This window comes from Procambarus clarkii, chromosome 23, assembly GCF_040958095.1.
Source record: "Procambarus clarkii isolate CNS0578487 chromosome 23, FALCON_Pclarkii_2.0, whole genome shotgun sequence".
In the NCBI taxonomy this organism is placed as follows: Eukaryota; Metazoa; Arthropoda; class Malacostraca; order Decapoda; family Cambaridae; genus Procambarus; species Procambarus clarkii.
The window spans coordinates 9,637,475-9,662,175 of record NC_091172.1 but is presented as its reverse complement, the minus strand read 5'-3'; the positions used below and the strand labels follow the sequence as shown (position 1 = coordinate 9,662,175).

Here is a 24,701-nt window from a genome sequence, read left to right as displayed (position 1 = left end):
GCTACTTCTGGTGCTGCATGTTCGAGAAAAACAGTAAAGTCTGGTCAGTATCCACAATTGGATGCTGCAGTGTATAAGTGGTTTATTCAGCACCGCACAATTGGCATGGCAATAAGATTTGAAGAGCTTAAAGTTGCAGCAAGTAAACTTGCCATTCAATTAGGTATAAAAGATTTCAATGCAAGTGATGGGTGGGTTGGAAGATATAAGGTTCGGCATAACATTTCAAACACCAAAAAAAATTCTGGTGAGGCGTCAAGTGTTGATCCCACTAATGTTGATTCATTCAAGGCTAAATTAAACGAGTACATTGTCAGTAATAATTTAAGCAAATATCAAGTATATAATGCTGACGAGACTGGGTTTATGTGGCGAGATGTACCAAGTACATCCTTAACCAGTAGGATGCAGGAAAATATTCCTGGACGAAAGATAAGCAAGGAACGGCTCTCAGTCTTGCTCTGTGCTAATGCTGATGCCTCTCACAGGACAAAATGTGCCGTGGTAGGCAAGTCAAAAAAATCCTCGAGCCTTAAAAAATATAATGCAGGCATTACCCGTAATATATTACAATTCCAAGAAATCATGGTTTAATCAAACAATATTTACGGACTGGTTTGAAAACCACTTTTGCAAAGAAGTCAGAGAATTCCAGATCAACAAATGTGGAATAAAGGCCAGTTAGGTTAAGGCATTGTTGCTGCTAGATAATGCCCCTGCTCATCCCATTAGCAAGTTAATTTCAAGGGATGGCAGAATAAAATGCATGGCACTTCCACCAAACACAACATCCTTGATCCAGCCCATGGACCAAGGTGTTATCCTTGCTGCTAAACGTATGTACCAAACAGCAATGCTTGAAGATGTTTTAGTTGTTTTACCTAGCGAGGAAGATGAATTGACAGGAAAGGATACAAGGGCTCAAAGAACACTAGAAAATCTAAAAAAGTACACAATCAGGGAAGCAATATTCCACTGGGCTAGGCTTTGGAATAAAGTGAAAGAAACCACACTAACAAATTCATGGAAGAAACTGTTAACAGAGAGGCCTAGATGTGAAGCAGCAGTATCTGATAGTGAATTCGAAGGTTTTGAAAATGAAGCCAATGATTTTGAAGGGTTTGAAGAAACGATCCGAACAATGTTGCTCCAAGCTGGTCAGGGTGTACAAGTGAATGACATCAATGAATGGTTAGAAAATGATTACGATCCTGGTTATGAATTGTTAACTGAAGAACAGATTGCGCAAAGTGTTCTCGGAAATGACTCTGATGACTCGGACGATGTTGGTGAGGCTCTGCCTAGAGGTGTCGGATATCAGAAAAGATTGGAACAAGTTGAGGAACTCATTGAATATTCAATAAAAAGTAAACATGAGGTTATTGGAAATTTGTATGTACACCTTACAGCCTTAAAGCAATGTCTCAAAACGTTAGCCAGAGAAAATCAGATTCAGACAAAAATAGATAAATTCATGATTTCAACAGTTCGTGAAAAATCTTCGTCGACAAGCGATGCTGCACCCGTCGATGCTGAATTACCATCGACAAGTCGTGGAGCATCCGCCAGCAATGAATGCTCTGCAAGCCATGCTGCACCCGCCGATGCTGAATTCCCATCGACAAGACGTGGAACATCCGCCAGCAATGAATGCTCTACAAGCCATGCTGCACCCGCCGATGCTGAATTCCCATCGACAAGTCGTGGAACATCCGCCAGCAACGAATGCTCTACAAGCCATGTTGCACCCGCCGATGCTGAATTCCCACCAACAAGTCGTGACAAGTCATCCACTAACGATATAAAATATGATTGAAAGGCATATAAATTAGTGTAAAAAGTGTTGATAGAGTACAGTATTGTAAGTGTTAATGATTAATTAAGCCTAGACAAAAAGATACTGTACAGTGTAAATATACAGTAGAAATAATTGTCAATAGTGAAGTAGAATTAGAACTCATGTGAATTAGTACAGAGCACCACTTGGTTTCCGAACTTTAGTTATCCGAAACTTCCAGTTTCCCGATTGGGGTTGGGGAGTCATGCTACCCGAACAAAGTTCGGGTAGGAAGGGGTCCACCAAGCGTCACGCCGGCTTGTGGTGGTGGGTGGGCGATGGTCCAGTTTGCCCGCTGTGACTTCACAGATTCACGGCCTATTATTCCTATTATTTTGAATTGCCATAAGGCTGGAATGTTCATTCTGTGCTTTTGTTTTACATATCTGCACAATCAAGAAACATCTGTGCACCATGTTGGCTCCAAATGCACGCATTGCATCAGTGATGGCTGACTGGTGGGTGGATGGACGATGGAGTTTAGGTGGGAGGCAGTATGAATGAGGGGGGGGGGGAGAATCAGTGAGAGAGGGGGAGAGAGAGATGCTAGGAGGGAGGGGGAGGTAGGGAGAGATGTTAGGAGGTAGGGAGAGATGCTAAGAGGGAGGGGGAGGTAGGGAGAGGTGCTAGGAGGTAGGCAGGAAGGGATGGAAGTAGTGAGAATTAGGGAGGGAAAGGCAGGCTGGCAGGCACAGGCAGGCAGGCAGGCGCAGCAGGGAGTGAGTGGTAGTCGCGGTTGAACCGCGTGACCTTGAGAGATGGGATGTAGGGGGGCGGGTGGTTTGTTGGTGGTGGGGGCGAGACCGGCTCATTCCCGAAGATAAGCCTAACACACACTACCCGTTAGCATGATGGCAGGGAGGGAGGCAGGCTGGCTGGAAAGGAAGCAGGCTGGCAGGCTGGAAAGGAAGCAGGCTGGCAGGCTGGGAAGGAGGCAGGCAGGCTGGGAAGGAGGCAGGCAGGCAGGCAGGCTTGCAGGCTGGGAAGGAGGCAGGCAGGCAGGCAGGCTTGCAGGCTGGGAAGGAGGCAGGCAGGCAGGCAGGCTTGCAGGCTGGGAAGGAGGCAGGCAGGCTTGCAGGCTGGGAAGGAGGCAGGCAGGCAGGCAGGCTTGCAGGCTGGGAAGGAGGCAGGCAGACAGGCAGGCTTGCAGGCTGGGAAGGAGGCAGGCAGGCAGGCTTGCAGGCTGGGAAGGAGGCAGGCAGGCAGGCAGGCTGGGAAGGAGGCAGGCAGGCTTGCAGGCTGGGAAGGAGGCAGGCAGGCAGGCAGGCTTGCAGGCTGGGAAGGAGGCAGGCAGGCTTGCAGGCTGGGAAGGAGGCAGGCAGGCAGGCAGGCTTGCAGGCTGGGAAGGAGGCAGGCAGGCAGACAGGCTTGCAGGCTGGGAAGGAGGCAGGCAGGCAGGCAGGCTTGCAGGCTGGGAAGGAGGCAGGCAGGCAGGCAGGCAGGCTTGCAGGCTGGGAAGGAGGCAGGCAGGCAGACAGGCTTGCAGGCTGGGAAGGAGGCAGGCAGGCAGGCAGGCTTGCAGGCAGGCTTGCAGGCTGGGAAGGAGGCAGGCAGGCAGGCAGGCTTGCAGGCTGGGAAGGAGGCAGGCAGGCAGGAAGCGATATATGGGTGTTGAAGTGAACCATGAACCACGTGACCTTTGAGTGTGTGTGTGTGTGTATGGGTTTGGGGTGGGGGGAGAGGGGGAGGTGTGTTGGTGGTGGGGGAGGGACCGGCTGACTCCGTAAGCCTAACCACACTCCACAGACCTGTGACCCAGATTTGTTTCTTAAATGTACAGTACATCATCGTATATTTTAGGCAGGATGTGACTGCAGGCTGGCAGGAAACATCCAGAGGATGTTTGCCAGACGTCTTAATAATCAGTTAGGAACAATTAAGGACTTTTATAAAGCGGATCAGGACTTCACTTATTGGTGAGTACAAACAAAACACAGTCGCATTTACGCTTTGAACCTGTCGATTTTTTCCCCTAGAGTTTTTTCGTAAATTTTTTCGGAAAAATTTGTTTTTACATTTCTAGTTTATTTTTTCCCCTCTATTTCTCGTATACGAACTTACATGTTAACCGACGGGTCTCGTCCCCAAGGGGTTCGGAAACCAAGTGGTGCTCTGTAGTAAGCCTAGCTGTTGTGTGAAGTGAGTGCCTGAAAATAAGTGTACATACAGTATGTACCCTGTATACAATATAAACAATATAAAACAAGCGCTGCATAGGATGACATAATCATCACAGCTTCGTAATCTTCAGCTTCATTAAAAGTAAGTCAATTTACCAATTTTATTATAGTATTACAAGATATTAATTTTTTTTTTCAACAAAAGCTACATATTAGTCTCTGCAAATGTATATTCTATCGTCAGCAGAGAAAAGGTGAGCTCAAAATATTTCGTCTTGGCTAGCTCTCAGTGACAAGGCTCGATCGCCATTGTTATGGCATGGCCGCCACAGCCTGTGTCGTAACATTAAAAATACATTACCTGCACTGTTCAGGGTAAATCAAAACACATCTCTAAAATTTTATTAAGACAATATTAACTCACTGATTGATACATGAAATATTTTGCAATACAAAGGAATGAATCAATTTTTTCCCACCCATCTGGACTTGATCAGAGCGTGTTCACACATCATCCATGCAGCAGCCAGCAACTGGCTTAATCGTCGGCCATGCACTAAATTGGAATGCAATTACACAATGAGCTTTATTTAATTTTAGTTATACAGTATAAAATATATCCTACCTGAATGTTACTTGAAAAATTACCCGACCCGACTTAACTTCGGAAATAACGGAGCTCCGGAAATAACGACTAGGGTACAGCCCCATATAGGCCGTTAAATTGAGTGGATACTGTACTCGTTTCCGCTTTCTCACCTTATTTTCGTGCTACTTCGTTCGTTTTGGTGTCATTGTGTTCACAATTAAATTCCCTACAGGTGCATATGAATATAATGTCCAAAAGCCTAGCGTGACCCCCCCAACAGCAAAGCCTAAAGTCTGCAAAAGTTACCTGTGAGCGCACAAAATCAGTAAAATGTGTATACTCATTCCATTTTTTTCACCTTAATTCTCGCGCTACGTCGTTCGTTTTGGTATCATTGTGTTCGCAATTAAATTCCCTACAGATGTGTATGAATATAATGTACAAAAGCCTGGAGTGCCTCCCCACAGAAAAGCCTAAAGTTACTCGTGAACGAGCACCAATTTGTACACTGCAACCTAATGTGTATACTCGTTCAGTTTGATAACATCAATTTTCGTGTTACGTCTTTCATTTTGGTATCAAATTGTTTGCAATAAAAAGGCGCACATTTTAAAACTAGTACCATAATAATAGAGCAATAACTGTAATTTTAACAAATATTTTAATTCTGGAAGCTCATCATCACAAAATTATTTATATCTTTCATAAATGTTCTGACATAAGTTCTGACATAAATTTGTGTGTTACATCTTTCATTTTGGTATCAAATTGTTTGCAACTTAAAGATGCGCATTTTAAAACTAGTCCCAACATAATAGGACAATAAATAGAATTTTACCAAATATTTTAATATTTTGACCAAAAACTTATTTATAATCTTTCAAGTGTTTGGACATCAAGTTTCATAGTATATCTTTCATTTTGGTATCAAATTGTGCGCATTCTAAAGGCGCTTATTTTGATACTATCCTGAGGTCGATTGGATAAAAAATTAATTTTATACAAATATTTTTGTAGTGGACGCATGTCAGGTCCGAAGTTTGGATTCAAGAGAGAAAAAAATTGGACGAAAGTCATGTCCAAAGTTTGCAATACTGTTAAGAACATTGTGCGAGGAGCCTATGCTACACTTTCTAACTTCAGAATTGCTTTTAAATACATGTATGGTGAAATACTAAAGAAATTGTTCACGACTTTTGTAAGACCAAAGCTGGAATATGCAGCGGTTGTATGGCAACCCGTCCTCTTAACCCTTAAACTGCGCAACGCGCCTGCAGGCTCACGTCTGGTTTGCGCAACGCGCCTCCGGGTATTTGTATTTTTCACGTTCCATTCAAAACTCCCGCGGCTACATGGGGTTCACATCAGCTTCCTCAGGGCTCTTGTAAACAGACGCCATCTTTAAAAAAAATCGTGGTCCACATTCCCGGGTGTGGGAGCCTCAGTAGTGTGTGAGCAACCAAGGCTGGCGCTCGCAGCATGAGCGCACAGCACTGCTGTTCAGCATGTGACCACAGCATCGCCTAATAATGTCAAAATATATATATAAATTGTATTATTTAGTGTTATATTAGAGCCTGAGTGTGATAATGACTGGGTACAATGTTCAAATATCAGTGATTCAATGCTGTTCACGATGTTCACAGCGCTAGCCACAGCACCAGAGCATTATTTCGTTCATCTAGGAATCTTCAAATGATTTCTTAGGTTCTTTTTCAAAATAAACGTGTGGTCAATTATTCATTTACAGGAATTAGTGACCAGGATTGTGATAATAGCAGGAATGTGGTTATAATTAGCGTTGTGCGTAGTATTGTGGAAGGAGGAATTTTGATGAGGGAGGGAGGGCGAGAATTGAGGTAGCCTCAATTGTGTGTGTGTGGCTGCCACTCTTGTTTTGCTCACCATACTAGCTTAGTGGTTCACTATGGGCAACACATATGTACATGGGTATATATAGTGTGTGTATATAGTGTAAGAACAGCAACAGGAGAATGTTGAGAGGAGCTATTTTGGTGAGGGAGGTGACGTAATCGTAGCGTCGTCTGCTGTGTGATTTTTCATGCAGTGTATGGTGGCCACTGTACTGTTTGGACACAATACCGGCTTACTTGCATAGTTCTGGTAAATAAAACATGTAGATAGGTATATAGAACATGTGTAATAAGAACTATAGCAATATGGTGGGAGGAGCAATGTTGGCGAGTAAGATGTTGGAGTGAGGGAGACTGGCTGGGTGTGGCTGCTCTCACTCAAGGTGTTCTGAATGTGTTCATGGCCCATACGAGGCAGCTGCTATTGGCACATACGAGGCAGCTGCTATTGGCCCATACGAGGCAGCTGCTATTGGCCCATACGCGGCAGCTGCTATTGGCCCATACGCGGCAGCTGCTATTGGCCCATACGCGGCAGCTGCTATTGGCCCATACGCGGCAGCTGCTATTGGCCCATACGCGGCAGCTGCTATTGGCCCATACGCGGCAGCTGCTATTGGCCCATACGAGGCAGCTGCTATTGGCCCATACGAGGCAGCTGCTATTATCCCATACGCGGCAGCTGCTATTGGCCCATACGAGGCAGCTGCTATTGGCCCATGCGGGGCAGCTGCTATTGGCCCATGCGGGGCAGCTGCTATTGGCCCATGCGGGGCAGCTGCTATTGGCCCATGCGGGGCAGCTGCTATTGGCCCATGCGGGGCAGCTGCTATTGGCCCATGCGGGGCAGCTGCTATTGGCCCATGCGGGGCAGCTGCTATTGGCCCATGCGGGGCAGCTGCTATTGGCCCATGCGGGGCAGCTGCTATTGGCCCATGCGGGGCAGCTGCTATTGGCCTATACGAGGCAGCTGCTATTGGCCCATACGAAGCAGCTGCTATTGGCCCATACGAGGCAGCTGATATTGGCCCATACGAGGCAGCTGCTATTGGCCCATACGAAGCAGCTGCTACGCGGTGTTCTGAATGTGTTGATGGTGAATGTATATAGTGTGTGACAGTGTATAGTGTGTAAATAGATTGTATATATACACAAATTAGCATGATACATAGTAAATATGTGCTGCATATGTGTACACAAGTTTCATGCACGTAACACAGTGTCTACGGACAGTACGGATGTTGTACTGCGATATTATAGTGTACGTGTTCATTATACATTGGATTGGCACATAAAAACAATGAAAATGTATTTGGAAAGGTGCGCAAAAAATGAACGAAAATATATTCGCGGCAACTCGCGCGCCCCGCCCCGAGCGCCCCACCGCCCCCGAGAGCTTACGGCACGGGCGCACGGGGAATGATGACGTCACGCCCCAACTTCCGGACCCCATAGCAGCCAAAGTAAGTACAATTTCGACTTTTTTTTTGCATACCCATACTGAGGGAAGGGTTTTTGACACTTCAAAAAGAAAAAAGAATTTTTTCCAGAGAATTTATTTCCTGCGCACTGCGGGGGTGTCACATTTGGAGGCAACGCAGTTAAGGGGTTAAAGATAACGTCACTTTTGGCTCGTATGCGCGATATGGCTAAATTTGGACGTAATTTGAAATGAAATCAACTCACAAAAGTGACGTTTTGTTCCGTTTTCTGTTTGAGTTGTCCGGCGTACGCGCAGAGGTTATGAGAGGGCACTTTAAATTAACGTTTTTCATAACGTTTTGAAACTTTATGAGAATTTCCTGCCCACCTAACCTATCAGAGGACCCTTAACTTACTGTTGTTGAAAAAAAAAATCCCAAATTTATTTTCATTTTTTTTTCATTTTCAAATTACGTCCAAATTCGGCCATACGGGCAAACGGCCAAAAGCGACGTTCTTTTTAAGAGGACAGGTTGTGTATGGTGCCCATATCTTAAGAAGCACATCAACAAACTGGAAAAGGTGCAAAGGTATGCTACTAAGTGGCTCCCAGAACTGAAGGGCAAGAGCTGCGAAGAGAGGTTAGAGGCGTTAAATATGCCAAAACTAGAAGACAGAAGAAAAAGAGGTGATATGATAACTACATACAAAATAGTAACAGGAATTTACAAAATTGATAGGGAAGATTTCCTGAGACCTGGAACTTCAAGAAAAAGAGGTCATAGATTTAAACTAACTAAACAAAGATATGCACTATAACAATCTAATAAGCAGTTCTGGTGGGTGTGGTGATGAAATCAAAACACAGCATGGAGGCACATGATACGAGCAGACGGTGCCAGCAATCACCTAATGCAAGAAAATGCTTCAAATATTCTACAGATTTCACTATGACTAGCCACAGAACTGCTGTTGTTATCACATTACTGTCACAAAATCCCCAAAATAAATCTACTTCCACAAGGTTATTTGTAATTTAACATGAGGTTGTTTCATGATGCAGGAAACATTGGCTAGGTGCTGTGTACTCGCCTAGTTGTGCTTGCAGGGGTTGAGATCTGGCTCTTTGGTCCCACCTCTCAACTGTCAATCAACCAGTGCACAGATTCTAGAGCCTACTGGGTTCTATCTGTGTGTCTACCTCATGCTGTGAATATCCAGCCCATCCTTATGTTTAGGTAGTACTTATACAGTAGTAATGTTGAGGACCATTGTATATATATATAGACATAGCAGGGAATTAGAAAGTAGAAATCAATACTTCTGAATTTGGACAAACCAGAGAGGCTTTTTAATCAATGTTGCCAGGAAAACTTAACCTAGCCTAACCTTCCTAGGCCTAATATATGCTATCTGAGGCCTAATATAGTACATATATGTACTATACTACGCCTAGGAATGTTTAAGTTTGGTTTTAGCTTCATTTTTTTTAAACTATTAAGTGAATACAGTAGTACCAAATTCTACTAATTTTCTATTACGTCTATGTATGTACGATGGTTCACTTAGTTACAAAAAGTATAGTGTGTACTATCTAAACAGGAGGATAGGATGGAATAGTATATTGAGCATTGTGTTCACTGATATCTAAACGTTGTACATAGTCTTTATCACAGTCAGGATCATCTATGACACTATCAATGCAAAATAATTGAAATTACCTATTTTATTCATCATTATTAAGTGGTGCTGAAGCCCCCTAGCTGCACAGTGGTGCTGTGGGCTGCTGCTGCATGCACCAGTGTTGCTCTCTCAATACTGAGACTCTCATAGCCAGTACGGATGCTGATTTTTTTTTCAAGATGGGCGTCTGTTTACCAGAGTCCTGAGTCCCGAGATAAAAGATGTGAACCCTATGTACCCACGGGAGTTTTGAATCATTCCCTATACCTAAAAGCGCCTTAAAGCAATGCGCACCACCATTCAATTGCCTTATGGCACTATGTGCAATGGCAGTGATTAAAACGCTCGTAGGTATATCATAAAATTTTAAATTACCACGCATATACAGGGGTCACATTTGCTTTCTCAAGCCTCTAATAACCATCCTTCATCTTGAGAAAAAATCAAGAGTCCCTCAGTTTCCTTCTAGGCCCTTAATAAACAAAATATGAGGACCATGTTTGGCACATCAACCGTCCAGTGTCAGAATGTGCAGGGCATCCATACTAGGAGCCAATGAACTTTTAACACCACCAAATGAGTGATTACGAAAATTCAGACTCTTTGTGATCCAGGCAAAATGTGTGCTATGTGCAATTACTGTATAAGCTCATTTATCCAAATTATATGGGATGACCCCCTGCCAGATAAGCTAGACATTAGAATAAGCAGAACTCTTACAAGGAAGTCCAAAAAACCAGCGTTGAATGTAATGAAACGCCATTTTCTGGGCGAGCCCCAGAGACTCCCTGAAACTATCTGAACTGTTATGTGATACAGAGGACCACTTGGTTTGCAAACTTAAGTTATCCGAAAGTTCCAGTTTCACAATCGAAGTTGGGGTTTCACGCTTCCCGAATTAAGTTCAGAAAGCGAGGAAGCGGTCTGCCAGGCTTCGCGCCGGCCCGGGGTGGTTTGATGGCCTAGTTTGCCCACTGACCATGTCGGGCGCCACTCTATTGCCTTCTACCCGGTGACATCACAGATTCATGGCCCATTGTTCCTATTGTTTTGACTTGTCATGAGACTGGAGTGACATCTATACTGTACATATATATTTTCAAAATTATACATAATAAACACCACCTTTCACACATCAATGAAACCTGTTAGCACCAAACAATTAAATAAATAGTGTGAGAAACATTGAAAATAAATCAACAGTTATTCCCACGCAGCACCTCACCTCATTTCTACCCAAAAAAAATCCCAACTTCTCTGGGCCACTACGGCTAAGCCACAAGGTATGGAGACTTTTTACTTGGATTTTTGTCCTTCCTGGAAGCCAGTTAAAGTAAAAAAAAAAAAAAATCTGAATTTTTTCTTGTACACCATGGGGATGTCAGCATTTAACAGTTGTGCTGTTCAAGAGTTAATAAAATACAAATAAATGTCTGTATTACATAAGCAATTTTATGAACTTACTTGTACCAAAACCTGGTCTTCATTAAGCCAAAAGTGTCACCATGTGTTAGAAGAGCAGAGCTGCCCACTGTCAGCTCTTCCTCCCGACCGTTAGCAACAACAAATGTTGCGTTCTGATGCACCTAAAATACATATACACAGAGTAAGTTAATAAAGCTCAAAAAGAAAGTTGAGAAACAAATTTAAAAAATCCCATTCACCTGGGCGCTAGGAGACTCGAACCGTGGACCAGACCGGCTCCATTTGGAGCCGGTTGGCCGAGCGGACAGCAAGCTGGACTTGTGATCCTGTGGTCCTGGGTTCGATCCCAGGCGCCGGCGAGAAACAATGGGCAGAGTTTCTTTCACCCTATGCCCCTGTTACCTAGCAGTAAAATAGGTACCTGGGTGTTAGTCAGCTGTCACGGGCTGCTTCCTGGGGGTGGAGGCCTGGTCGAGGACCGGGCCGCGGGGACACTAAAAAAAAAAAAGCCCCGAAACCATCTCAAGATATAACCTCAAGATAACCCCCACATTTATGGGGTCCACAAAGCTCTATTGACCTCGGTCGATAGAGCTTCGGCCTCACATGCGTAGGGTCCACAGTTCATGTCTCCTAGAGCCCAGGTGAATGCAATGTTTACTTCCATTGAAGTGTGGATGACAACTTAAATTAAAAAAAATATACAAGCTAAATTTGGGGGGGACATTATGAAAGATTTGATCATAAAACTGTCAGTGGAAGGTACAATAACTGAAGGAAAATAAGAGCCTTGTAGCAAATATATGGGGAGCAATTTAAATTTTCCCGTTCTTTAAATTTAGACAACGTCCAGCATTCTTAAAAATAATTTTCTCACGACTCACATGATGAGATATTTAGTGTATCCCAAATCTAGTAAATACAAAAAAAATGTACAGGGTACTTGATACCACAACTTCTTATCCAGGCCTTTGTCTGACAAGTAAAACTCAGCAAATTTCTGAATGCTGATGAAGCATCTGAATTTATAAATTAAAGTTTAAATGTTGAGCATTAACCACTGCACTTCGCAGAGCACATTACGGTGGTCAATTCGGAAACACAAACTAGTCTCCACTGAAACAGAACCAGTGGCCAGCAAGAACTAGTGGCACGGCCACTACCGGACAAACAAGATGCACCCCCCCCCTGGCCAAACTATCCAAGCTGCCACAACCAAAGGACCCCCTCCGGTGCCCAGGGAAGGTAACCCTAGATGCATGCAGCCCGAGTACTTCTTGGAACACCTGGCCACCACACAATAAATATACAGCCAGCACAACCGAACAGGACAAAATCCAGCAAGAGAATGAGGCCAGAGGCCACGTCCGCTCTATACGGCATCAGTCAACGAACTGCAACCAGCAAAGAACTAACACAGCAACCAGCAAAGAACTAACACAGCAACCAGTAAAAGGACACCGAGGGATGGACCTGGCGATCGTGAGAGCAGCAAAAGGGCTGCTCTGAAGATACCAGAAAAGCTCCCCGGAGTCAAACCCTGCCCAACAGGTAAACCAAAAGGGGAAAGATCAGAGTCTCCTACCACCATTCAAGCAACTGCCGAGTCACCTGGGCCCCCCTCAGCAGTAGCTGACGGCAGGATCAAAACCAGAGCAAGGCTGCGGGAGGAAGGGAAAGCGATGACATCCGAGAATTCCAAACTAGGCCCAACAAGGTCAAAACTTGAGACGGAACTAACTGGGACTTCCTCCAGTTCATCAAGAACCAGAACCCAGCAAGCCCCAAAAAAATCAAAAGATCCTTGGCTAGCAGAAAAGCAGACTGGCTGGGAGCCCACTCCAACCAGTCGTCGAGGTAGGCCAAGACCCAAAGATCCAGCAGAAGAAGATGGCCTACCACAACCCACGTCAAGCTCGTAAAAACGTAAGGTGCCAGATTCAGCCCAAAAGGAAAGCACCGAAAGCAGTAGGTTCGTCACCCCCACCATGAAACCAAACCAATCCCTAAACCCCCAGATGGATAGGGATGTGCCAATAAGCATCTTTGAGGTCCAGGAAAATCATCCAACTGCCCGGCTCATTATCGAGCTGGACCTGGGAAAACGTAGTCATTTGAAATGGGGGGGGGGGGAAAGGAATCAACTGGTTCAGACGAAACAAGTCCAGAATGTACTGGAGATCTGCAGTCCCATTTCGGAACTGGAAACAGGTAAGGAAACCTGCCAAAGAGACGAGGTCATTTCAACCACACCTAAGCAATCCCACTCCAAGTTGACCCAATGGATGAAAGGGAGAGAGATCTGCCCCACCAGACCCAACCTACTCGAAAGAGGAAGGGTCACCCAATGCCCCCAAAGGCTGTGGGACACAACCCGAAAAGCTCACAAATTGTGGGACCAAGCATGGGCAAATAGAGCCAGCATTCCCCACATCGCCCTGTCAAAAGGGCGACCCGCGAAAGGGCCGATGTGAAACCCGTGAGCCAGATCTCCGTGGAGAGTGAGCACCATGCCAACCAGATGAAGAAGACAGCTCTGGGTCCCCCCACCGTTGATCCAGCTGCTGACACCACTGGCGTACTTCGACCCAAAGCTCCATATGGCTGGGAAGAATACTGCTGGGAGGATCCAGTATAGGGAATGGAGGTAGCAGGGAAGGTGTGGGATGGGGGTTGATGCGGAATGTGCCCTACAGATGGATCCCTATCCATCTGTAGGGCACATCCCCCATAAAACGATCAAACATTTTAGATTCGAGGAGTTGGACTGAAGATTACCTTGAGAACTTTGAGATAAATGGAACTAATAACGACAAGCATTTAACCAGATAAGTGAGGTTAAAGGCTGACCCCCCCGTTACAGTCTTCCATATGCCAACAAGAGTCCTCAATAAAGGTAAGCTATAACTTGTACATACTGTACTATAGTACAAAATGTGTGTGTGTGTGTATTATATATGAAATGTATTCTGAGGTTAATATTTTTGGGAATGTATTATGGATTAATTCAATTTACATTATTTCTTATGGGAAAATTTGTTTAGAGTTATGAATTTTCAAGTTACGACCTGTCTCTGGGAACGGATTAAATTTGTAAATAGAACACTGTATCAAAATGTATATTACATATTATTACAGTATAATAAAATTATTATATATTAATATAATATTAATATAATAATAATAATGATATTATTATAATATTTGAGTTGTAATTACCCAAGTGTAGTTACAGGATGAGAGCTACGTTCGTGGTGTCCCGTCTTCCCAGCACTCTTTGTCATATAACGCTTTGAAACTACTGACGGTCTTGGCCTCCACCACCTTCTCACCTAACTTGTTCCAACCGTCTACCACTCTGTTTGCGTAAGTGAATTTTCTTATATTTCTTCGGCATCTGTGTTTAGCTAGTTTAAATCTATGACCTCTTGTTCTTAAAGTTCCAAGTCTCAGGAAATCTTCCCTATCAATTTTATCAATTCCTGTTACTATTTTGTATGTAGTGATCATATCACCTCTTTTTCTTCTGTCTTCTAGTTTTGGCATATTTAATGCCTCTAACCTCTCCTCGTAGCTCTTGCCCTTCAGTTCTGTAAGATATGGGCACCACACAACCGCTGCATATTCTAGCTTTGGCCTAACAAAAGTTGTGAACAATTTCTTTAGTATATCGCCATCCTATACTTTCTTTAGTATATCGCCAACACACAACGCCATCATTGTGTGTTGTTGTGTGTGGCAGTCCCCAGAGGACTCCCAGTCCATCCCCCAGGAGGTTCTGCAGGGCCCTCAGCAAGACTAGCAGCCTGCTGCAGTAATAGTGCCAGGGGCAGCCCTTCAGGTCCTTGTCCTTGTACATGTGCCCGTGCTTCTGGCGCCTTACAACCAACTGCTCCAGGTAGATGGGACTCGACAGCCTGGGAAGGCAGCTCATCTAGGGGAAGGAAAACCCTGATCTCAAACCTGTGCTGCCTCACGGCCATACCCACTTTTTGAATGGGCTTCAGTAGTCAACCTCAAGGAAACATCCAGAGCTGGAGCCCCTAAGGCAGTGCATTGTTGACTTCAACGTCATTCTGGCAGCTCCTGCGATGGCGCTGAAACCAAGCGTATTGGCGTTTGCCTTTCCAATGGACAATTTTAACATCGTGGAAAGGGGGGGGGGGAACTTACTGCATGGGTAACAGCTTCTCCATGTTGACCTACCCAGGCTTTGCACCCTGGAGAAGACACTCCAGCCTTGGCAACCAGAGTGCAACTCCATAGTCTCCGAAAACTGCAGGATGCCTATTACTAACTGCATTTACCTAGTACATGTAACAATTAAATGGTAGCAGGACTTTTTTCATGGGTTAAGGTAAACTCCATTGCATCCACACAAGAGCTACAATATTACAGTATATCCATATTTGTATCATATATATGTAAAACCCAGACAATAATTGATAAAAACATCGTATGACGATAACCGCATTACCCCGTGTATCAATGAATGATGATAGCTGCTGTCTAAGGGTTAATTAGTTGATACACCATCACTCAAACACAATACAGTACAGTATTGTGTAACTTACCGCTGTAATAAGAACTCCATCATCATCCCAGTCTAGATAAGCATGTCGACGAGAAATGCCTTTCTCACCACACTGAAAATACAATACCAATTTATTAAACAAATTATTGTACTTTATAAAGATTTTATGTTATTCCAATAAAAGATGATACAGTATCATTATTTTGACTGCAGACAATAATGCAAAGTACTGTACAGTATCATTAGTCCCTATGTCAGGCATATCTCAATACAGTACTGTACAAATAATACTGTATATAAAATATTCTTCACAACAAAAATACCCCCACCATGTACATATTTTATTTTAAGTAGGGAGACCCAAATAATGGCAACAATAGTGGAAGGCACTCAGTCATCAATTGCTTTATGCTGGTTTTGAAATTATAAAAAAGTTCACTCCATCAGCATTCCTAGATTGACTCACATTTGGAACACTTTTTCTCTCAGTAAGTAGATACAGTACTGTACTTTGAGAATAAAGTTAACTAACAATTTATAGGCAGACTCTAGCTCTATCCTGTACCTTACATAACTGGTAACATTAAATACACTTCATACCTAATGAAATTATAATAAATCTCAATAAACATATCAGTTTGTAGGGCCAGGCTACTGATGTAGGATGAAAGCCAAGCTTACAGTTTCAATGAGAAAGATCAGTGCCATTACAGTACTATTGAACCCAGGTAATTTTCCCGTCTCCTGCTTCCTTGGGGAAGGAAGAGGAGGTGCAGATGGAACTAAGGTCGAGTTATCCAACACCTCCAAATCAGAGTCCTGAAACACCATGGGGGTCACGCATCCAACCAGGCACACAACTGGGGCGTCCAAATAGGCACAAACTTATTTGTTGTTTTTTTGGGGTATTTTTGTTGGAAGAGGACAATGGAGCTCTTAGGAGTGAGCTTTGCACTCTAAAAGGGAGTATGCTTCAGCAAGGTATGATTATTACTGCATTAACAGACAAGGTAACAAATCAGGAGGAACAAATCAAGGAACTAGTGAAAGAAAATGAGGTGTGGAAAGTGAAGTGTGGTGACTTTGAAGAAATAAACAAAATAATACTCATATGGTGAACAACTCCAAGGTAGCCTGAGAGCTAATATAGAGTTAGGCAAGGATCTCCAACTGGAAACTACACTGACAACTCACATAGAGGAGGTGAATAAAGAACTAGAAAAGTATAAAGAAGAAATAAAAGCGACATATGCTCAAGTTGTAAAAGAAAAAGAGACTATTAAAGAAGTGTGTTCGGAAGTCAAAACCAGAAATGACCGACAAGAAGCAGAAATTAGGCAAGCAATTAGGAAAGAACTGGTTACCAACAGTAAACTAGTACAAAACACTGCAGATAGAACTAAGTCCATAATAATTTTTGGATGTTTAGAGAAGAAAATTTCATCTAGGGTGGACTGAGCAGCAGAAGAGATGAAAATCATAGAGAAAATAGTAGGTTTAGGAGAAGGCTCAAGGGAAAATGTCAGTGATTTTAGAAGAATAGGAAAATATGAGAAAGACAAGAACCGTCCCTTAAGGATGACGTTTAATGGAGTGAAAAACATGATGGAAGTGCTTAGAAATGCCAGGAAATTGCAGAGTGATGAGGTTGGCAAACTTTGGTCAATAAGACAAGACCTCTCCAAGGAAGATAGAGAAAAGCTGAAAATGAACCTAATTGAGGCAAAACGTCTAAATGGGAATAGAAATGAAGAAGACAGAAATTATTTTTTCTACAAAGTGACAGGGACTGGAAAGCTTGTGAAATGGTACATAAAAACAAAGCAACAAGATCAGTAGTGGAAGGGGAAGTAAAGAGCAAAGGAAAAGGGAACATGTTCCTGAAAATTGTATATACCAACATTGATGGAGTGAGGTCTAAAACTTTGGAATTGCAAGATATAATTCAGCTTAGGGTCCCAGATATTGTCACTTTATCAGAGACAAAACTTGAAGGAAATATATTAAATGAAGTCATATTCCCAAGAGGCTATTCAGTTTGGAAACGTGACAGGAAAACTAGGAAGGAAGGAGGATTGGCTGTACTGGTGAAAAAACACCTGAAGGTAAGAGAGTTAATATTTGAAAACCCTCAAGATATTGACATAATGGCATTGCAGATCTGGAATCAGAATGATAAGCTGATAATTTTAAATGCCTACAGCCCACCAGCAAGCAACACATGGACAAAGGAAGAACTGGATGACAAACGAGAGGGCGTCATAATGGTCATGAGAGATATTATTGTACAAGCAGATAAAGATAAATCACGACTGTTGATACTGGGGGACTTCAACTTTAAAGCAATAGACTGGGAGGCCTATGAAGCAAGAACAGAGGACTTTTGGACATGCAGATTTGTGAACCTCATTCTGGAGACATTCTTGTGTCAACACATAAAGCAGGCCACAAGAATGAGGGAAGGAGATGTACCATCAGTACTGGATCTAGTATTCACCAGGAAAGAAGAAGAGATATTTAACATCCAGTACCTTCCTCCCTTGGGAAAGAGTGATCACATCCTGTTAGAAATTGATTATGCTTTAAGATATCATCTAGAAGAAAATGGGGACACTGAAACAGTTGATAAACTCGATTTAAGGAGAGGTCACTATGGGGAACTTTGAAATTTTTTTAATGAGTGTAATTGGACAGACTTGTTGCTAGGCAGGGAAGTAAATGAAATGTATGCCAAATTTTGCAAAATATACGAGGAAGGCACACAAACATTCATACCAAAACAGAGATGCAGGGCCAGAAAACAGGATTGGTTCAACTGAAATTGTGAGAGGGCCAGAGACCAAAAGACACAAAATTGGAATCAGTATAGGAAGAGGCCAAACCCCCAAACATACCAGCGATACAAAGATGTGAGAAACAACTATACGGCAGTAAGAAGAGAGGCAGAAAGAAATTTTGATAAAGGGATAGCGGATAAATGTAAAACAGAACCGGGCCTATTCTACAAATTCATAAACAACAAATTGCAGGTAAAGGATAATATCCAGAGGTTGAAAATGGGAAACAGATTCCCGGAAAATGAAAAGGAAATGTGTGAAACATTAAATGAAAAGTTCCAAAGTGTGTTTGTACAAAATGAAATCTTCAGAGAACCAGACACAATAAGAATTCCAGAGAACAACATAGAGCGTATAGAGGTGTCTAGAGATGAAGTGGGAAAAAATGCTCAAGAAGTTAAGTAAGAACAAAGCAGTTGGCCCAGATGGAGTTTCACCATGGGTTCCGAGAGAATGTGCACCCGAGCCAGCATTCCAATTCAACTGAAAAAAACTGTACTTTACCCGTTATTCCTAATGATCTCATTTTACTGTCTATCATTCCATGGTCACATTTGTCGAATGCCTTTGCAAAGTCTGTATACAACATCTACATTTTGCTTTTCCTCTAAAGCTTCTATGATTTTGTCATAGTGGTTGACGAACTGTAACAGACAGGACCTTCCTGCTCTAAATCCATGTTGTCCTGGGTTGTGAAGTTCATTATTTTCCATAAAACTGGAAATTTGATTCCTATCTTGAGATGTTATCTCGAGATGATTTCGGGGCTTAGCATCCCTGTGGCCCGGTCCTCGACCATTACACATCCCCAGGAAGCAGCCTGTAGCAGCTGCCTAACTCCCAGGTACGTATTTACTGCTGGGTGAACAGGGCATCAAGGTGAAAATTTGTTTCTCTGCCCATTTGTTTCCGCCTCTGCCAGGGATTGAACCCGCAACCTTAGGGTTACGAATCCCGAGCTCTGTGCACTCGGCCATCAGGCCCCAGATCACTTTTTAATCATTCTTTTAAAACCTTTTATTATGTGTGATGTTTGCAACTTGTCTATAATTTTTTATCCAAAACTTTACTACCCCTCCCCCTCCCTTGTGCAGAGGAGCTATAGCTGCTGATTTAAGTGCTGCTGGTATCTCCTCTGTATCCAGGCTTTTTCTCCATAATACAATGAGAGCTCACACCACTGGTACTTTACATTTCTTTATGAATATTGAATTCCACGAGTCAGGACCAGGGGCTGAGTGCACATGCATGTTGTCAATTTCTCTTTCAAAGTCTTCTGAATTCATTTTAATATCTGTTATATTATCTGCAGCTTGGATGTCATTCATAAAGAAGCTGTCTGGATCTTCAACTTTCATGTTTATTGGGGTGCTAAACATAGTCTCATACTGGTCTTTTAGAATTTCACTAATTTCCTTGTTGTCCTCTGTGTACGAACCTTCAGTTGTAAGTAAAGGTCAAATGCCAGTGGAGGTTTTAGATTTCGGTTTATATATGTCAAAATATATTTTGGATTTTTCTTTATCTCTTGTATAGCTTTCTATTCAAATTCCACTTCCTCAGACTCGTATGATCGCTTCAGTGTCTGCTCTATTTCTTCGATCTCGCTGTTTAAGTTTATTTTTCTTTCGTGTCTGTTTAAGCATTTCCGTGATTTTTTTCCTTCTCCTATACAGTTATTTGCATAGGAGTGTTGTTAGCGATACTTTAGGGTACGGCTTTCAATCTCGTACCTTACAGCATTCTCTTTCTAGAGTGGTCCTCCTTCTGACCGTCCTCACAGGAACATGCTTCAAGCAGATCTTGTATGATTCAGCTGTCAGTTTGGCTATTCTCTATAATTACCTAAGTGCAATTACCTAAGTGTACTTACAGGATTTAGTTACTGTTATAACTGTGTGTGGGAGTTTTGTCCCCCATTGAATGTTTGCAGGATCTATATTTATTTTTTTCCAGTCAATCCTCTTATTGTTGAAATTGAATCGATTGAATAATCTTTCTTGTCGATTCACTTGGACCTACTACCGTTATTAATATTAGTTTGCACTTCAATTAGTTATGTAGTATCCGAGATTGCAATGTCTCTGATTAGTTCATTATTGCTTGTGACGATCAGGTCTTGCCTTTGCAGTTATTACCCAAGTTATTTCCTAATTGTAGTTACAGAATAAGAGCTATGCTCTTGGTGTCCCACCTTCCTAGGACTTTTTTTTTTTTATCAAATACTGTACCACTTTGAAACAACCGATGGATTTAGCCTCCACCACCACCTCACTTACCAGGTAACTTGTTCTAACCATCTACCATTGGCCTACTACATAATGATTTAGCTTGTGTTTGTATCCTGGCCGTGGAAGATTGACTAGGTGCCAATCCTTAACTGTACGTCTCTGTTCGCCAAGCAGTGAATGGGCACCTAGGTATTAAGCAATTTGGTGGGTCGTATTTCAGGGAAAATTAGGATTAAAAACCTGCCCAAAATGCTATGTGTACTAGTGGCTTTACAATAGTGTATGTTTATTCAAGAATGAACTCTTGAATAGAGAAAAAAAAATACATGTAAAGTACTGTATATACTTTCCCTAAACTAGTGTATGTGGACAAGTAAATATGATTATGTACAACAAACATCAATTATACAGAAAATGCAATATTTTAACAAATATATTTTTATAATCTTAGATAATGCCGATTCTTTCATTATATTAAAATTGAATGACCACAAACCTTGAGTAATGATCCTCTCCCCAAGACAAGTGGCAGAGAGACGGGAATCTCTTCACTACTATACTCCTCATCACTCTTGCCTGGACCCTTGACACGCACTAATGCCACACTCATTTGTACTCTGTTTCCTGGAAATAAACATGAATCTTTTCAAATTACATCTCAATCTAGGCACCAACCTCACTTCACACCTCTGACCTACCACAGTGCCTGGTGTGGCTGACATGAGCCTCACCTCACACCTCTGACCTACCACAGTGCCTGATGTGGCTGACATGACCCTCACCTCACACCTCTGACCTACCACAGTGCCTGGTGTGGCTGACATGACCCTCACCTCACACCACTGACCTACCACAGTGCCTGGTGTGGCTGACATGACCCTCACCACACACCACTGACCTACCACAGTGCCTGATGTAGCTGACATGACCCTCACCTCACACCTCTGACCTACCACAGTGCCTGGTGTGGCTGACATGAGCCTCACCTCACACCTCTGACCTACCACAGCGCCTGGGGTGGCTGACATGAGCCTCACCACACACCACTGACCTACCACAGTGCCTGGTGTGGCTGACATGACCCTCACCTCACACCACTGACCTACCACAGTGCCTGGTGTGGCTGACATGACCCTCACCACACACCACTGACCTACCACAGCACCTGAGGTGGCTGACATGAGCCTCACCTCACACCACTGACCTACCACAGTACCTGGGGTGGCTGACATGAGCCTCACCTCACACCTCTGACCTACCACAGCGCCTGGGGTGCCTGACATGAGCCTCACCTCACACCACTGACCTACCACAGCGCCTGGTGTGGCCGACATGACCCTCACCTCACACCACTGACCTACCACAGTGCCTGGTGTGGCTGACATGCCCCTCACCCCACACCACTGACCTACCACAGTGCCTGAGATGGCTGACATGAGCCTCACCTCACACCACTGACCTACCACAGCGCCTGGGGTGGCTGACATGAGCCTCACCTCACACCACTGACCTACCACAGCACCTGGGGTGGCCGACATGACCCTCACCTCACACCACTGACCTACCACAGTGCCTGGTGTGGCTGACATGACCCTCACCTCACACCACTGACCTACCACAGTGCCTGGTGTGGCTGACATGACCCTCACCTCACACCACTGACCTACCACAGCACCTGAGGTGGCTGACATGAGCCTCACCTCACACCACTGACCTACCACAGCGCCTGGGGTGGCCGACATGAGCCTCACCTCACACCACTGACCTACCACAGTGCCTGGTGTGGCTGACATGACCCTCACCTCACACCACTGACCTACCACAGTGCCTGGTGTGGCTGACATGACTCTCACCTCACACCACTGACCTACCACAGTGCCTGGTGTGGCTGACATGCCCCTCACCTCACACCACTGACCTACCACAGTGCCTGGGGTGGCCGACATGAGCCTCACCTCACACCACAGCATCTGGGGTGGCTGACATGACCCTCACCTCACACCACAGCACCTGGGGTGGCTGACATGACCCTCACCTCACACCACAGCACCTGGGGTGGCTGACATGACCCTCACCTCACACCACAGCACCTGGGGTGGCTGACATGACCCTCACCTCACACCACAGTGCCTGGGGTGGCTGACATGACCCTCACCACACACCACAGTGCCTGGGGTGGCTGACATGAGCCTCACCTCACACCACAGTGCCTGGTGTGGCAGACATGAGCCTCACCTCACACCTCTGACCTACCACAGCGCCTGGGGTGGCTGACATGAGCCTCACCTCACACCACAGCGCCTGGGGTGGCTGACATGACCCTCACCTCACACCACAGCACCTGGGGTGGCTGACATGACCCTCACCTCACACCACAGTGCCTGAGGTGGCTGACATGACCCTCACCTCACACCACAGTGCCTGGGGTGGCTGACATGAGCCTCACCTCACACCACTGACCTACCACAGCACCTGGGGTGGCTGACATGACCCTCACCTCACACCACAGCACCTGGGGTGGCTGACATGACCCTCACCTCACACCACAGTGCCTAGGGTGGCTGACATGACCCTCACCTCACACCACTGACCTACCACAGCGCCTGGTGTGGCTGACATGACCCTCACCTCACACCAGTGCCTGGGGTGGCTGACATGACCTTCACCTCACACCACAGTGCCTGGGGTGGCTGACATGACCCTCACCTCACACCACTGACCTACCACAGTGCCTGGGGTGGCTGACATGAGCCTCACCTCACACCTCTGGCCTACCACAGCGCCTGGGGTGGCTGACATGAGCCTCACCTCACACCACTGACCTACCACAGTGCCTGGGGTGGCTGACATGAGCCTCACCTCACACCACTGACCTACCACAGTGCCTGGTGTGGCTGACATGAGCCTCACCTCACACCTCTGACCTACCACAGTGCCTGGGGTGGCTGACATGAGCCTCACCTCACACCACTGACCTACCACAGCGCCTGGTGTGGCTGACATGACCCTCACCTCACACCAGTGCCTGGGGTGGCTGACATGACCTTCACCTCACACCACAGTGCCTGGGGTGGCTGACATGACCCTCACCTCACACCACTGACCTACCACAGTGCCTGGGGTGGCTGACATGAGCCTCACCTCACACATCTGGCCTACCACAGCGCCTGGGGTGGCTGACATGAGCCTCACCTCACACCACTGACCTACCACAGTGCCTGGGGTGGCTGACATGACCCTCACCTCACACCACTGACCTACCACAGTGCCTGGGGTGGCTGACATGACCCTCACCTCACACCACTGACCTACCACAGTGCCTGGGGTGGCTGACATGAGCCTCACCTCACACCACTGACCTACCACAGTGCCTGGGGTGGCTGACATGAGCCTCACCTCACACCACTGACATACCACAGTGCCTGGGGTGGCTGACATGAGCCTCACCTCACATCACTGACCTACCACAGTGCCTGGGGTGGCTGACATGAGCCTCACCTCACACCACTGACCTACCACAGTGCCTGGTGTGGCTGACATGACCCTCACCTCACACCAGTGCCTGGGGTGGCTGACATGACCCTCACCTCACACCTCAGGTGATGGTGCAACCCGCCACAACACAACACAAGACACTTCGTACACTCGACGAGTCGCCTCCACATATTTCTACAATTTCGTACACAACTTGTACGCACACTATCTATCTATCTATCTATCTATCTATCTATCTATCTATCTATCTATCTATCTATCTATCTATCTATTTATTTATTTATTTATTTATTTATTTATTTATACAAGAAGGTACATTGTAAATGTGTTACAAATATAATGTTGGAATAAATAAGAGCTATATAAGAGCTAGCTATAAGAGCTAGTACATACGATGCTTAAAACTTGATCAAAAGCATAAATTTAATTAAAAAAAAGGAATAAAAATGAAAAAGAGAATATAACAGCAGAAAATGCAACAGAACCTCAGAAGGAATTTTAACTAAATAAACTAAATAAAAAAAAAAGAAAATTAAAATTTTCTTTAAAAGAATACATTTTCTGTGTATGGAAGAAAACGTATGGGGGAACTTCGTTAATTGTTTAATAATAGTAATAATAATTATAAATAATTATAATATTAATACCATTTAT

General features: G+C 44.4%; 1 protein-coding gene across 3 annotated transcripts in view; it reads right to left on the bottom strand.

Moving 5' to 3' along the window:
• Positions 1–24,244, bottom strand: part of LOC123764055 (aprataxin and PNK-like factor) — a 61,916-nt gene extending 37,672 nt beyond the window's left edge. For 2 of the 3 annotated variants that reach the window (XM_069329864.1, XM_069329865.1), the window contains exons 1-4: positions 23,759–23,799; positions 21,049–21,176; positions 15,525–15,596; positions 10,990–11,111 (exon numbers count right to left, since the gene is read on the bottom strand). In XM_069329864.1, coding sequence (XP_069185965.1) covers positions 10,990–11,111; positions 15,525–15,596; positions 21,049–21,176; positions 23,759–23,786 — 350 coding nt within the window. In that variant the 5' untranslated portion in view covers positions 23,787–23,799. Of the gene's footprint in view, positions 1–10,989; positions 11,112–15,524; positions 15,597–21,048; positions 21,177–23,758; positions 23,800–24,139 lie in introns of those variants that run through there. The other variant, XM_069329866.1, reaches the window with a different exon arrangement.
• Between the last annotated feature and the right edge of the window lie 457 nt (positions 24,245–24,701).